At 39.4% G+C, this 15,256-nt stretch overlaps 1 protein-coding gene across 1 annotated transcript in view; it reads left to right on the top strand.

Moving 5' to 3' along the window:
• ADCY2 (adenylate cyclase 2) overlaps window positions 1-15,256 on the top strand; it is a 456,478-nt gene that overhangs the window by 333,910 nt on the left and 107,312 nt on the right. The window contains exons 11-14 of the mRNA XM_002745132.6: window positions 2,086-2,129; window positions 6,335-6,415; window positions 12,169-12,238; window positions 14,653-14,750. Coding sequence (XP_002745178.3) covers window positions 2,086-2,129; window positions 6,335-6,415; window positions 12,169-12,238; window positions 14,653-14,750 — 293 coding nt within the window. The remainder of the gene's footprint in view (window positions 1-2,085; window positions 2,130-6,334; window positions 6,416-12,168; window positions 12,239-14,652; window positions 14,751-15,256) is intronic.

Raw genomic sequence — 15,256 nt, 5'->3', positions numbered from 1 at the left:
GGAGAATCTTAAGCAAGGGACAGTCATGATATTATTTAGACTTTGGGAAAATGTAGCAAGAGTGCAGAGACCCACTTATGCTAAGAGGTTAGCCATGGAAGCAATGAGAAGCAAACGCAGGGGCTAACGTGACAATAGAGCCAGTAAGACTTGGCAATGGGTTGGATATGCGTGAACATTAGGAACAGAGAGGCATCCAGACTTTTTGGCCCTACAACTGAAACAATTACAATGCCATTAATTGAGATGACAAATACAAGGGGAACATCAGGCTATTTCAGATGGAAAATTAATGCTTTTCTGCTGGACATCTTCTAATCCATTGTTAAGTGCCGCTAGGACATAGATGGCTGGCTCTGCAGGTCTAGAACTCGTGGGACAGGTCCAGGATGGAGGCATGCATGTGAACATTATCAGGTTGTAGATGATATTTAAAGCAGTGGCACTGGATAAAATCATCAAGAAGAGAACAATCCAAGGAGGGAGGCCTGGGGCAGCTGGGGCCTTTCAGCATTTAGATCTGTTAGAGAAACTGCATCCTAGAGCTCCAGTATCCAACCAGCGAAAGCCTATGCTCCTGTCGCTCATGAAAAACACGAATTTGGATAAGTTAGCCTGTCTTGCTAGTTACTGCTATGTCTGATAACTACATTTCCTATTGAGATTTATTGTACACCAGCAATTTATCAGTTGATTGGTTGGTTTCTAAGAAATCAGAATCGTGTATAAATACTTGAATGTGATTTGCTGTGCTGTTTTTCATGTGTTTCTGTGGGGAAAAAGGGCTACTTTTCCAGGTATGTTGTTGTTGTTGATTTCTTATCAGGCTTTATTGTCCTAAGACTTAAGGGTGACTGTCTATTTTATTATCTGAGCCAGGGACCCAGGAATGGTTTCAGTCTGACTTTAACCTGGTGTTAAGTGTTGATAAAGATGCCTTCTTCAAGATATGCCTAGAACCATTGAATGCTTCAATTTCAGGAAGTTGTTTATAAAAATCAAAGGACTCTTGAGCGAACTCGACTGTCTTAACCACCTAGTCCCACCTGTTGCAGGTTCAAAGCCAGGCTTGGATTGCCTTAGCGGTAGTATAGCATATTTTAAGAAAGTCCCAAGGCTTTGGTGATGCATTAAGCCCAAACCACTTTGACTTAACCATGTGTCTCACTCACTTTCAGAAAGACCCCGCTGGAGTTTTCACTTGTAAATTCCAGAGCCAAACAACTGACGTTGCTGAAAGTGATTGCTTTATCCAATCCCCTATGCAGAACTCCATTCACTCCTGATTCAACATTGATAGAGCTCTTGAATAAAACATTACTGTATGGAATGAAACTTGGAGCTCAATTACTTTCTCAAAAAAATCTTTCCATAGGCTAAATCCTTATCCTGATATAACCTTGGAAATCAAAGCAGCAAACAAAAGTTTCTCTGGAGCAGTTTTGTTCCAGCTTTTATTTTCATTCCCACCATAAATGTGTAAAGACAGATCTTTCCTTGAAATCCTGGTTCTCCACTAATACATTCTGACTGTCTCTCTTCCATTTCTCTTTCGGGAACTACCAGCACCCCTTTGCTGATTTCTTCTTTTTGTCTGATGGTTTGTGATTTCACATACTTACCCAGTGGTATTACTTCTTAACAGGACAGTTCAGTGATGAGGATACTATAGATTTTATATTTTTGTTCTTTCTAAAGCAGTTTCTAATAATTGTCTGATACCAAAGTCCATTTTCACATGGTTATAAGTTACTGACAGTAACTCTGAGACCGATCCCTGGCAGGCCACAGTTTGAAATGAGATCTGATAATAGCAGACTGTAAACCTTAAAACTCCAGACGGCAATTCTGAGGCTTCCAGCATCCAGAGTTTAGGGACTATACCAACATTCCAAAGATGACTGGGTTTATACCTTGATTAATATTTAGGGTTAAGCTCTTTTTCTCCACACGGGTAATGAATTATTTATTAGCTAAAGGTTACTGTTTATGATAAAAGAGGAGAAATGTTTTACCTCATTAGCATTGCAACATTCCTCATGAAACATGTTTTTGACAATTAATAACCTTTTTTTCTCAATATAGGATGTACCGATGGGTCAGCATAATTTTCAAAATCGCACCTTAAGGTATGGTATCCCTTTGAGTATCTGATTTTTAAAAGCTTATTGCTCTTTATTCATTTCTGAGAGTAATTATCATCAATTTTGGTAATTTCAAAGGCTACTTCTTCTGAATGTGCAGCTCCCTGTTAAAAGCCCTATTTAATTGCTTTCAGCTTCTAAAAATAGAATCATTGGGGTCTTATTGTGAGAATTAAGAGCAGGAGAAGGAAAACCACCTGGTACTCATTCTAGAATGTTAAACTCTTCCTAAGGTGGCTCTTATTAATATTAATGTATGGTAAAAAATTGAATTGTCTTAAAAATGGATATGTTGCTTAAAATTATACTTTTCTGCCTGTAATCCCAGCACTTTGGGAGGCTGAGGTGGGTAGATCACTTGAGGTCAGGAGTTTGAGACCACCCTAGCCAACATGGCAAAACCCTATCTCTACTAAAAATACAAACAATTAGCCAGGTGTGATGGCATGTGCCTGTAATCCCAGCTACTAGGGAGGCTGAGCCATGAGAACCGCTTGAACACGGGAGGCGGAGCTGTCGCTGCACCCTAGCCTGGGCGACAGAGTAAAACTGTGTCTCAAGAAAAAAGAAAACAAAAAAATTATACTCTTCTGTTGAATTCTAAAGATAAAAGCAAGATAATTCCAGTGTATCTCTATTGAAATAAAGGGCTACCCACTCTGCTCAAAAAAAGAAAAAAGCTTCCCACAAATGTCTCCCCATGCCCTGTCACCAGCCACTGTAAAATCCCCTCCACTAACCCCTTTATTTCCCCATGTTCTTCTATCTTTCGGGCTCAGAATGTTACTTTAATTGGTGTGGGAGGTAATCAAATCAATATGAGGACTTTCAGAAAACCAATGTAAGACATAGTCCCAAACGCTAAGCCAACCTTCCTTTCTCCACAAAGAGGTCAGTTTATTGGAGCTATTGATAGATTTATAGAAGCTAAGGAAAAATATGAGATCTGAACTATTTTCTATAGAAAATGAATTGTATCCAAGTAAAAATGAAACACAGGTTGTCACCTGCTGAAACAAGGCAACCATGCACATTAGCCCGGTATCCTTCTTAAGTGACTGTTGGGATGAGCTCTAATTTAGACTTTGTGCAAAATTTGACATTTTAACATTGAGATAAAACATTCACAGTCTTTATGTTATGAAGATAATCTGGTTCTTGAGCTTTCAAAGAATTATATTAAGTGGCGTATACTGTAATAAAGAGAACTTATATAGGAGAGCCCATAGGATACCCAGAAAAAGCACGATGCCCGTAGCCAATAACATGCTAGCACATCTGTGTGCAACTGACCACAGAAATTTCATGGACTTCCTTTCACTTTCTATTCACTATCTCTTCTGTTATCTGCCTCTCCCTCCCAGAAATTCTGCTTTAAGGGTCTATTTATTGAAGTTACAATGGGAAAAGTAGTGTCCTGGAACCCCAGTATTGCGTTGGGCAGTGTCATCTGTGATGAGTGCTGTCTGGAAGACAGTGATAAGAACCTGTTGTTTTTATTTGTGCTAAGACTATAGAAATGCTAATTTGGTCTCTATAGCATTACTGCAAGGTAGACTATGTTGCCATTGTCATTTTAAAAGGGAAGAAACTGAGGCACAAATGATTAGGAGAATGCCAGCGTCACATGGCTGGTGGAGATGAAGCCAGCGTTTGTGCCCAGGCTCTGTGACTCCAGAGCAGGTATTCCTAACTGCTCATCAGGCTTGCCTGCTTTACTAAGGGCCTCTTCCATATTTATTCTGTTTGTCTCTGTAGTTGTTGATCTTTGGTTGCCTCAAGCTCTCCTGAGGAGAACCCCAGTTCTGAGTCAGACTTACTCCAGGCTGCCTGGGCACTTCCAGGCTTTGTAACATGGACTGCCTTATGATACCTGTCTGAGCCTCCTGCCTGGCCCACACACTCTTGGCATGTGTCCCCTCCTGTGCCTGTGTAGACCTAACAGCCCAGGGGGAATGTGGTAGCATGAATCTGGGGAAGGAGCTAGGGAGACAGAATGGAGATACGTTGGACACAGGGACTGGGGTCCTAGAGCAGTGAGAAGGCCAGTGGTGGAGGCCAGGGGAAGGTTCTAGGACCAGATGAGTGATGCTGGAAGTCAGAGGGAGAGCATCCTGGAGGCAAATCAAGACTCCTGGTGGGGAGATCATCAGCCCCAGGGGCCTTATCATCTCTCCCATTTTAGCAGAGGTTGCAAAACTGCAGAGACAAGAAAAGTGTCTGTATATCAAGAATTATTGTCCAGATAATTAGTGGATTCAAATAATGCATAAAGAATTCATTTATTGGCTACTGCGTGTTTCACATTATAGCACTGAGCTCTCTGCAGACATCACCTAAGCAAATCCTAAAACAGATTAACAAAGGCAATACCTTGTTAGCACTGGACAAAAATATCCAAGAGTTACATTTTCCTGTAAGCCTCAACATACTTACCCTGCTAAGACTTTGCAGAAGAGAAAGCCGTTTAATTGAAGTCAAGAAACTCAAGTCTAGATACGGGACTGATGAAAGTTAAATGAAGGGTCTAAGGTCCTACAGGTCTCAGCTATGAATAAAATGTTCAAGCCACACTAGTTGGTGGGTAAAAGGTTCCTTGCTTTTTTAATTTTTTTAAGGCATATAAAAATTGATTTGCCTTTTTCAAACAACTTAGAATTTGATACTAAAGCCTCTTAATTCCATTGGCTTAGTATCTATGGGCGGATCACTTAATACAGTTCATTTTATTTTTTTAACCATGACTGCTCTCAGCCTGTCTGAAGAAGACAGGACCTGAAGGCACAAATTCAGAAACATAGAATGATAGAATTGGAAAACTCATCCATCTCATTAATGATCATTCTGTGAGATTTAATTACAGATAAATGTGACATTGCATATTTAATGCTATTCTTATCTATGTGTAGAGGCAGTTCTGAACTCAGAAAAGTGTGATTTTTTTTATTCCAGATTAGATGCTCTATTTATGTGTAATCTAAGCAACCATACCACACAGAATTCATGCCTAAGCCAAGATACAGGCATAGCCTTGTTCAGGTCAGCAGGCTGTGCTTTTAATCTTTGCGGTGGATGTTTAACTTCTAAGAATAGGTACTGTTTTGGTTTTCTCCTGACGTCATTCTCATGCAAATTGTCAAATAACCTTGAAAAGCTCTTACTATTTGGCACAATTTATTCAGAAAGCATCTTATATTATGGCTAAAGATTATTTGCTTCTAAAACTGAGATGATCTACAAACAAAAGTGGAGTTTTCTGTGAATAGTGCTTTGAAAACTGAGGAGCATTTAAATACATACAATCAAGCTTTGGTATACCTAAAATAAGACTGTAGTTCTGCCAATTCTTGAAAACTGACCAAGAAAAACACAAAAAATGAATGATTATTTTCTCAACCAAGCCACATTTTTACAGGGAAATTTCTAGAACCAATATATTCTATCATAAAATAGTTTATAAAGGCAGCAAGTCAAAAGCTAATACATCTCTTAGGAGAGAAAGTTCTTTTATCTCACCAAGCCTATGTCTTTCAGTGTTGCTTTGTAAATGCCTAGTAAATTTCGCTATGGGTGAATAAGGCAACATTTTTACTATCCCAAAAACTTCAGTTATTCACTCAATCCAAAGAGAGGCTGGATGTTAATAGAGAAAAGCCTGCTCATAGACTATCATTTCTTTTTCTACTTGGTTGTCAGAATTAAACAGGGCTTTTGATGTCATAGAAAAATAGTCTTACTGACACAGATCTGGCATGTTCCCACTCATGTGGGAGCCAAAGAAGTTGAACTCATGGAGGCAGAGAGTAGAATGACAGACACCAGACACCAGGAAAAGTGTGCAGATGGAAGATGGGTGGGTAAAGAGACATTGGTCAGTGGGCCCAACCTTTAGTTGGATAAAAGAAATAAGTTCTAATGTTTGATAGCAGATAGGGTGACTGTTGTTAGCAGCAATGTACTGTGTAATTCAAAGTAGTCAGAGAAAGAATTAAATGTTCCTAACACCTAGAAGTGATAAATACTCAGGATGATGGATTCCCCAGATACTCAGATTGATCATTGCCCACGTATGCAACAAAGTATCATCTGTACCTCATAAGGATGTAAAATATTATGTAGCTCTAAAAGATAGGCTTAGTATTTATTTTGCTAATAACATTCTTACCTATAATATTTCCTTTTTCATATAGAACCAAGTCACAAAAGAAAAGATTTGAAGAAGAATTGAATGAAAGGATGATTCAAGCAATTGATGGAATCAATGCACAGAAGTGGGTACATTTTCATATTAAATTACTATTCATCTTTTATTTCAAACCCTATTATTTAAAAATAATGTCATAGGTTCCAAATGTGTTTTATCGTAGGCTCTGCAGTAGTTAGCATGACAAAGCCAAGTTTCTGAGACAATTCATTAATTTCACTTCAATTGTCCCTCAAAGAGCTTTTGTTAAAAGTATTTCTTTCATCTTTTTAAAAATATTTAACTCTTCCTAGAAAATATTACCAAATCAACTGTTGATAAATAACCTGAGGTATAATTGGAGAGAGAAACATTACAGCATGATGTGTTCAACAAGTAATACTTTAAAAAGATAGATTCTATATGGGGAGAATCTTCCAATGTTAGCATGTGGACCTATCCATCCAAAATGCATCTGTTCTTATTACAAAACTGATGTTGAGATACCAGTGTTTGAAATCCCGGAAGAGAATTCGCACTGGTGAGCAATGAGAGTCAGACTGATTTCGGGGCACAAGATGTCATTCAGCCTCCGAAGCCAAGCATTGCTGTTACGGTTTTAAATGGTCCAGAGTTGTGGGAGGGAAACGATTTAAAGAAGATGATGGCTTTTTCCACCTGGACAGAATGATTGTGTTCACCAGCCTTCGTGTTCTCCCTGAGTATGTGTGTCATAACTGAACCCACGGAGAGCAGAAAGCACATGGCTTAGTTTGGTGCCTGGTGCACATCAGACACTCCATTCATATCTGTTGAGCTGAACTGTAGTGAAAACATCAGGAGGTCCAAATGAAAAGCCTTCACAGCAAAGCTTCCATCCTTATGGAAACCTATTCAGTTTTTTATCATGAAAGCGGATTCTTGAAAAGTATAAATGATTTTCACTGAGAGCTCTTTGTCTCCAAAATTAAGTTCCAGCCATGAAATAGTACATGGCTCTGTGAAATGCATGCCTGTTTCAGATTGTTCCTTATAGGTATTTATTACAGAATATTTACAGGGCTTATGAAAGAATTGCATGAGTGTGTTAAGTGCATGTGCGATGGGTGTGTGCCTTGTGTCTGAATGCAAGTGCATATTATCTAAGCAATAAAGCTCCTTGGTCAGGCAAGAGTTGCCATTCAGAGGTGCTGGAATACTGAATTATTACCTGTCTAGAGACCCTTCATGTACTACAAGTGGGCAAAGCCCCCTTCCTGTCCCAGAGTACCCAAGGCCCCCCACCTGGACCAATGCTTTGCTTTGCCTGACGCTAGGATCAGTGCAAAACACAACCTCACCTCTGCCTCAAACCATCACACACTGAGAAATAAATAACTTCCTGGAATCTAACAAAGGGAGGCACCTGGTTTCGTAAAATATAGGTGTAATAATGCATTCATTCAACCAGAGGAAATAGCAGCTGATACTCTGTGACTCACCAGAATAAGACACAAGATCAGAAGAAAGAGGGAATCTTGTTTTTTGACTAAAGTTAGCAAATGATAATAATAATAACAGTAATATTTTCAAAACTAATTCCTTAAGTCAACCTTAGCATGTGTTCCTGAAGGACACCTACCTTTTTAAACTATTTTTGTATCTACCTAGCAAACAAATCATCAGAGCGTGCCGCCATTGGCGTTGCCTTATTGTTGGTAAAGTTGCTTTTAGATTGTGTGTTTGCTTTGTGTCACTTAGTATTCAAATACATGCTGAGTTAACACCTTATATTTTTATGCAGTTTTATTCCAAGGTAATGCTTAGTGCTGGTGTAACTGCTTATGTTGTAATTTTCCCAACATGTTTCAGAAATCAAATCGAGAAAAGTGAGCTATACTCGAAAAATAAAAGGGAAATTTTTCAAATGGAGGCTCTTATGCATATATTTTTAACTAACTCAGTCACATGTTGCTATACCTTCCTCATTAACCCCGCTTGTTCTCTGATATGAAGTTCTTCTGATCTTTGAATTTTCACGTGAGGACTCAAGTGGGGCTCCGGGCTTGATGTACCATTCATTCCTGCTATTGGCATAAAACAGCGATTTCTATGCAGATTTTTGCTTACTCATTCACTGATGGATTGAACACGCATTTGTTAAGAGACCACTGAGATCAGCATCCGCTCAGCCTTCCCCCAGTGCATGCCGTGGTGGTGGGGAGCTCTCTGGTATCTCCAAGGAGTCCTTCTAAGTAGGACTTCTAAGTAGTCCTTCAGATCAGAGTCCTACTCTTAAGAGCTCATTTAACATTCATTTCATTCTCAGAGGATCCATCTCCAAATACAGCCACACTAGGAGTTAGGGCTTCAACAGATAGACTTCAGTGAGGGACACAAATTTGCAGTTCATAACCACCATGGCATGTGTGTACTATGCAACAATCCTGCGAGATCTGCACATGTACCCCAGAACTTAAAGTACAATAAAAAAACAAGCAAATTAGAAAGTGGTCTTCTCACATAGTATTTACTTTGTGGCAAGAACTTGCTTTCTCATATTCCTGAATAATTCTGGGTGCAGATGTGGGTGTACCCATGCCCCCCTAGTCAACGGAGTATTCAGAATTTCCTTTATTTTCCTTAACCTCTTGATAAAACAAAACAAAAACCTTCATATAAATAAACAGAGAATCGCTTATTGTGATAACCCAGGATGAAGTTGACTTTCTTCATGCCACAGACTACTGGGGTCATAAAAAGTCAGGAGGCTGTAAATCAAACACACACACATTCTCTCTCCCTTCTCTCCCCTCCTCTCCCCTCCAAGGCTCTTCTCTTTCTCTGTAGTTTCAATCCCCTGCAAGTAATAGTTGACCTAATCAGCACACACAAATCTATTCCCTTCCAAATATCCAAATCACTTTTATAAATCTGTTTTCTACAAGTCAAAATATTCCCAAGTAGACTGTGGATAAAGGACCTGAAGTGCAATTGGAGAGAGAAAAATTATAGCATGATGCATTCAGCAAGTAACATTTTTAAAAGCTAGACTCTATATGGGAAAATCTTCACATTTTAGCATGTGATACCATCCATCCAAAATGCATCTGATCTTCTTGCAAAATTAATGTTGAGATACCTGTGTTCCAAGTCAGTGGTGGGAGCGGAGCCACCTCAGAGGATTCACAGAGGTGATGAAGTGTGTAGGAAGAATATAGTCGTCTTAACTCTAAAGACAAGGTGAGGAGGATTAGGCCTATCCGTCACTGCTGCAAGGGAGAAGCCCCAAGCCAGACCCAGCGTGCTGTGCGAAGGGAGGCGAGGGTGTCCAGTGGTGGGGACTCAGTCCTGACCCCAACACAGGTCTAGCACTGGGGCTCAAGAAGCACCACAGAGGCCCTGGGGATTCAAGGTAAGCAAGCCTGATCCGAGCCCTTTCCATCCACCTGCAGGTCACAGGCCATGGAAACGTAGACTGGGCACATGAGGGCCCGACCAGTAATGGAGGCACTGGTTTTATTTTCACTTCCTAAATTTCACTCTCACTCCCAAGCGGACATTTTCCAGGAGCATTTTTAAATTACAATTTTTCTCAGCAAAGGAAATATTTTTATTAAGTTACCAGTACACATTATTCATAGTTTGATAAAGACAGTTCTGAGAGTGAGTATAGTTAAAATTTATCTTAATTTGTATTTTCTCATTCTTTTCATGTTAACCAACCTTTGATTTCTCCATCTAGTCTTGTGAAACAGAATAATAGTTCTGCAGCTGGTAGAGTAATAAGAAATACCAAATAAAGTTTATTTCCCTAAAGCTTATACTCTTGAATCAAAGAACTGTGCAGCCATAAAAAAGAATGAGATCATGTCCTTTGCAAGAACATGGATGGAGCTTGCGGCCATTATCCTTAGCAAACACAGGAACAGAAAACCAAATACCGCATGTTGTCTCTTTTAAGTGGGGTGAGAGATGAGATCACATGGACACGTAGAGGGGAATGACACACAATGGGGCCTGTCAGAGGGTTGAGGGTGGGAGGAGGGGAGGATCAGGAAAAATAATAAATGGACACAGACTTAATACCTGGGTTATGAAATAACCTGTACAACAAACCTACTACAAACTCCCACGACACAAATTTTACCTTTTTAACAAACCTGCACTAAATAAATTTTGGCTGAGCATGGTGACTCACGCCTGTAATCCCAGCACTTTGGGAGGCCAAGATGGGCAGATCACCTGAGGTCAGGAGTTCGAGATCAGCCTGATCAACATGGAGAAACCCTGTTTCTACTAAAAATACAAAATTAGCCAGGTGTGGTGGCACATGCCTGTAATCTCAGGTACTTGGGAGGCTGAGGCAAGAGAATCACTTGAACCCAGGAGGCAGAGTTTGCAGTGAACTAAGGCCATGCCACTGCACTCCAGTCTGGTCACAGAGTGAGACTCCATCTCAAAAAATAATAATAAAGAAAATAAAAGTTTTTTAAAAAGAGGTACTTTTATTGTTCTCACTTTTAATGGCAGTCAGTCTAGAATACATTACTGCCTTCCCTGCCCCAGTTGAAAGTGCCCTGTGATAGTCTAGTTTTCTGGGATGTTCAAGCTAATCAGGGTATGCGTCTGGCAGTGAGTCTTCCAAACTGATGAGGGGCTCCACGCAGACCTGGGGTTTTCCTCCTCCCGTGTGCAAGTCTCCTGGGCTCACTTGTCATTAGCCATATTGTTAAAGATCAGTCTTCACTTCAAAACCCTAATCTGAAGTCAGGAGGCGGCCACACTTGCTGATTACTGATAAAGTGCAAAATTTCACTCGACATTTTTCCCTGGCCTCAAAGGCTTTCTTCTTGTATCTTTCAAATATATCCCCAAAAGTCAAAATCCATGATGAAAGACCAACGGTTCAGAAAAGTATTATATTAAGAAATTCATGTGAATTGATAATTGTTTGAATAGGTATGACATTTTTTGGGATATTTATGTAAAACGTAATTTTCTCTCTAATGTCCTAACATGTGTGTCTCTCTCTGTCTACACACACACACACACACACACACACACACACACACATAGATATAAATGTAAATATAGATAGAGATGTAAACATTAATATGAATCTAGATATACGTTACATAGACATACAGATCTATACATATATATGAATATATATCTGGGGTTATTATACTTTTTAACTCCAAAAGTATTTAGAAATGTAAGTTCCTCAATAACTAATAACCCATATCAGCCAGTAATATATGTTGTTGTATATCCAGATATTTGGTATATCTAGATACTTTTATGCATAGGTTTGTTTTTTTATATGCCTGTACTCATAAATATGAGATGTATCCCTCTATTTCACTTAACTATATTTCATAAAATGTGTGTTTATTTTATTGTCTGATGTGTGATTGTGTTAGGCATTATGTGCACGGCTTGCTTGGGACACAGCTGGTATTGCTGTGTGGCTCATGGTTATATGACCCTGTTGTGAAAGGTTTCCTCCTTAGGCTCAGTATTTACAACTGCTTGCTTTAAACGGATGTCTAAAAGTCAAGCAATGTGGTACAATGCATACTTCTACATAATTTTTATTTATTTGTCAACAAGTGAGAGATGTATGCATGTGGTTTTATGTTTACATCAACCTAGTCTGAGAGGATTGCTTATTAAATTAGTATTTTTACCAATTTTTTAAAAACTTTATTCAAGCATGACTTTTACTTTCTAGAAATGAAAAAAGTGACAATGAATGTATTTTCGCTAAGTGTGAAAGAATCAAAAACTCCTTTCCTAGAACTTAAAGTGCAAGTCATTTAAAGACATAGTTGATGTGTTGGTCCTTTCTATTTCCAGGCAATGGCTCAAGTCTGAAGATATTCAGAGAATCTCACTGCTTTTCTATAACAAAGTACTAGAAAAAGAAGTAAGCTTTTTTTTTCTTCAAAATCATCAATCCAGTTTTCTGAAATTTGAATGTCTTCATGAAATTGTGCTCATGTTTTTTATATGCGACATTTAAGCTGCCTCTAGCTAGACTGAACTGTTTCTGGCTTTTCTGGTGGTTCTTTCATGCATATATTGCTTTATTGCATTTCTCGTCACCGGGTTCCTGTCTTTGGTCAGTCACCATTCTCAGCTCTCTTGATGGTAAACGGTTCTGCAATGTGTGTGAAACATCCCAATTAAATGAAAGATATGGGAGATAACACCTGCTTTTCTCAATGTGAAATTCTCTCAGAAAAGTCTCAGCAAAACAGAATTCTTCTTGATAAATCTACAGTGTCTTTACACAATTATTTTAATATTTTGAGAAAAATATGAATTTTACATTCAATGCCTCTTCAGGATAATTAGAACTTTTAAGCATTATTGCATCTAAATACTTTCATATTATGACTCTTAAAATAAGAGCTGTTTCAGGAACAAATAAGTAAGCAGACATTTAGTTTTTACGTGTCAAGCTACATGTGGGTTTGTTAAAATGAATTAAGTAATTCTTGCAGAAAGGACAACTGTTATTTTGTTCGCCTTTTGTTCTTTGTTGATCTAGAGAAGAAAGCAGACTTAGAAGTAATTTGCATCATCCAACTATATAATTACAGGCCGAGTTTGAACAAAAGTTACATTAATGGTAGCATTGGCAGCTATGGCATTAAAACTATGTTGATAAAATTTAGTGCATTGTTTTATGAACATCAAACAGAAATATTAAATATGAAAATTCCTTCCAAAATCTATGAACACACCAAAAGTTTCTTTGATGTTGGTGGTCAAGAGGATTTGTTGTCCACTGCTAATAAAGGACTTTGACCATTGACCACAGACAGTTGACTCAATTGACGCTTGTTATAATGTGCTATCATTGGCCACCTTGTCCTTCATAACTTTAGCAAATATTAATGGCTACTTATTGCCTAACTGTTACATTATTTCTTCCCTGATGGAAGTCCATTTCTTTGTTAGTATCACAAAGAAATTTCTACTCATATTTCTGTACAAAGGACTGAAGAAGTTAAAAGATAAGAATTTAATTGAGTGCATAGAATGTATATCACATTTCAGCAACTATGCTAATATAGCTTTTTCATGAGCATGGAAATTATGCTAGCTACTAAGTCAAAAAATATACCAAAAAAAATTCTAGTAAACAGAAGTGATCATTTAAAAACGCATCCTCTGCATACATTCCCCATGGTACGTATTTGCGGATGCTGACTTTAAGGCAAATTTTAGAGAGCAGCAAGACTTAAGCTCAGTTTTTGTCCACCTGTCCCCAGCTTGCCCTTCGGGGCATCAGGTAGGGCAAAGGGCAGCAAGAGGTATCAGAAGAGAAATATCTGGATGCCCATCAGAGATCCCCCTAAAACAGGGAGCACTAAACAGGGAGGCTAAAATCCAACAAATACATACCTGTCCCTGTATCTTGGGAAAGTTTTGCAAATGTAGCCAATGCAACCTGAAAGTATTTTCAGGGGGTTTCAATGATATTGGCACATCTCACTGATGCTAGTCAATCATTCCAGTCCACAGCATCTTCATCCAAAAATAGGGGCTGTTGTGAGGATTGATTAGTACAGGAAAAGCATGGTGTTCAGGGCACTGTGCTGAATGCAGCTGGGGTCACCACCAGCATAATTACAGCCCTGTCTGGCATTTTTATCCTGCTTAAGTCAAGCAGAGCCATCCCCAGGTAGGCAGCTAATGACCAGGTAGGTCAGCTTGTTCATGGCATGGGGAACCGCGTGGGCTCCTGCTGATTGCACTGGATGAGAGGAAGGAAGGGGAGAACCACTGGCCAAGCTCAGAACAAGCCAACTAAGAACCAAGTCGGCAAACATTTTTGCTTGTAACTTCACCTGTCACCTCTCAAAGGCATTAAGACAATAAAATAAAATACTAAAATAAATGAATATGTCTTGCATTTCCTTAGCAGTATTCAAAAGTGAAATAGTACATAGAAAGTCATCCCCTTTCCTTCAGCACCCATAGATGTCAGACCCTCATGGGACCTAGGGCACAGGCACGATTCACAGTTCACTCACTCAACCTTCTGGTCAGGTGCCTCTCTCCTTCCTAGAGAGATTCAGTTACTGATAGATGGGTTTCAGAACAGCTTTACTTATAAACCATGGTCCTTGGAAGTCACTTCACGGTTCGTGCAGGGGAAAGGAAGCACCTGTTGCTGAGATGAACAGGCTTTGTCCTTAGCTGGCATGGGCCGCCATCTACACGATTTCTGAGTGTGGTGAATGCCCCGGGTACAACTAGGCTGCTGGGCACTGTGTGTATTGCTTCTCTTGGAGAACTGTTACTCATGGGTTCCTTTCTCTCCCTCAGTACCGGGCCACGGCACTGCCAGCGTTCAAGTATTACGTGACTTGTGCCTGTCTCATATTCTTCTGCATCTTCATTGTGCAGATTCTCGTGCTGCCAAAGTAAGTACTTCTGGTTTCCACTGGGTTCTCACCTGGGTGCCTTTCCACGTGAAAGGATGCTGATTTTACACAGGGGTGATTTAACATGTCATGGTGGAGGGAGACTAACTGAGGGAGGTGAAGTGGCCCCCATGTGTCTTCCTTAGCAAAATGTTGGATTTTCAAAGAGGATATGTTGATGCAAACTTCTAGGGGTTTAAAAAAATAAATTTAACCTTCTTTCTTGTTTTGATGTTGAGTTACTCTGATGCCCAGTCTAAAAAGTGTGGCCCAATAAGCTTTACACACAAAGAGTGCAATCCCTAGATGTGGTTTCTAATAAACACGTACCATTATCTTATATTGAAAGAGCACAGCCTTTCACTATAAGACACACTTTGCCCACCCATCCATTTTGTTCAAGTTCTGTGTTACACACCCCTCTCTTGTCTCTGAAATCCACTCTGCAGCCATCTTTGATTGCTATAGGTCAAGGTCCAGCCAACCTCTCCCCAGAGAGACCTGGG

This window comes from Callithrix jacchus, chromosome 2 (assembly GCF_049354715.1).
Source record: "Callithrix jacchus isolate 240 chromosome 2, calJac240_pri, whole genome shotgun sequence".
Classification (NCBI taxonomy): Eukaryota; Metazoa; Chordata; class Mammalia; order Primates; family Cebidae; genus Callithrix; species Callithrix jacchus.
Note: the sequence above shows the minus strand (reverse complement) of the source record. Positions and strands in the feature narration are given on the sequence as shown.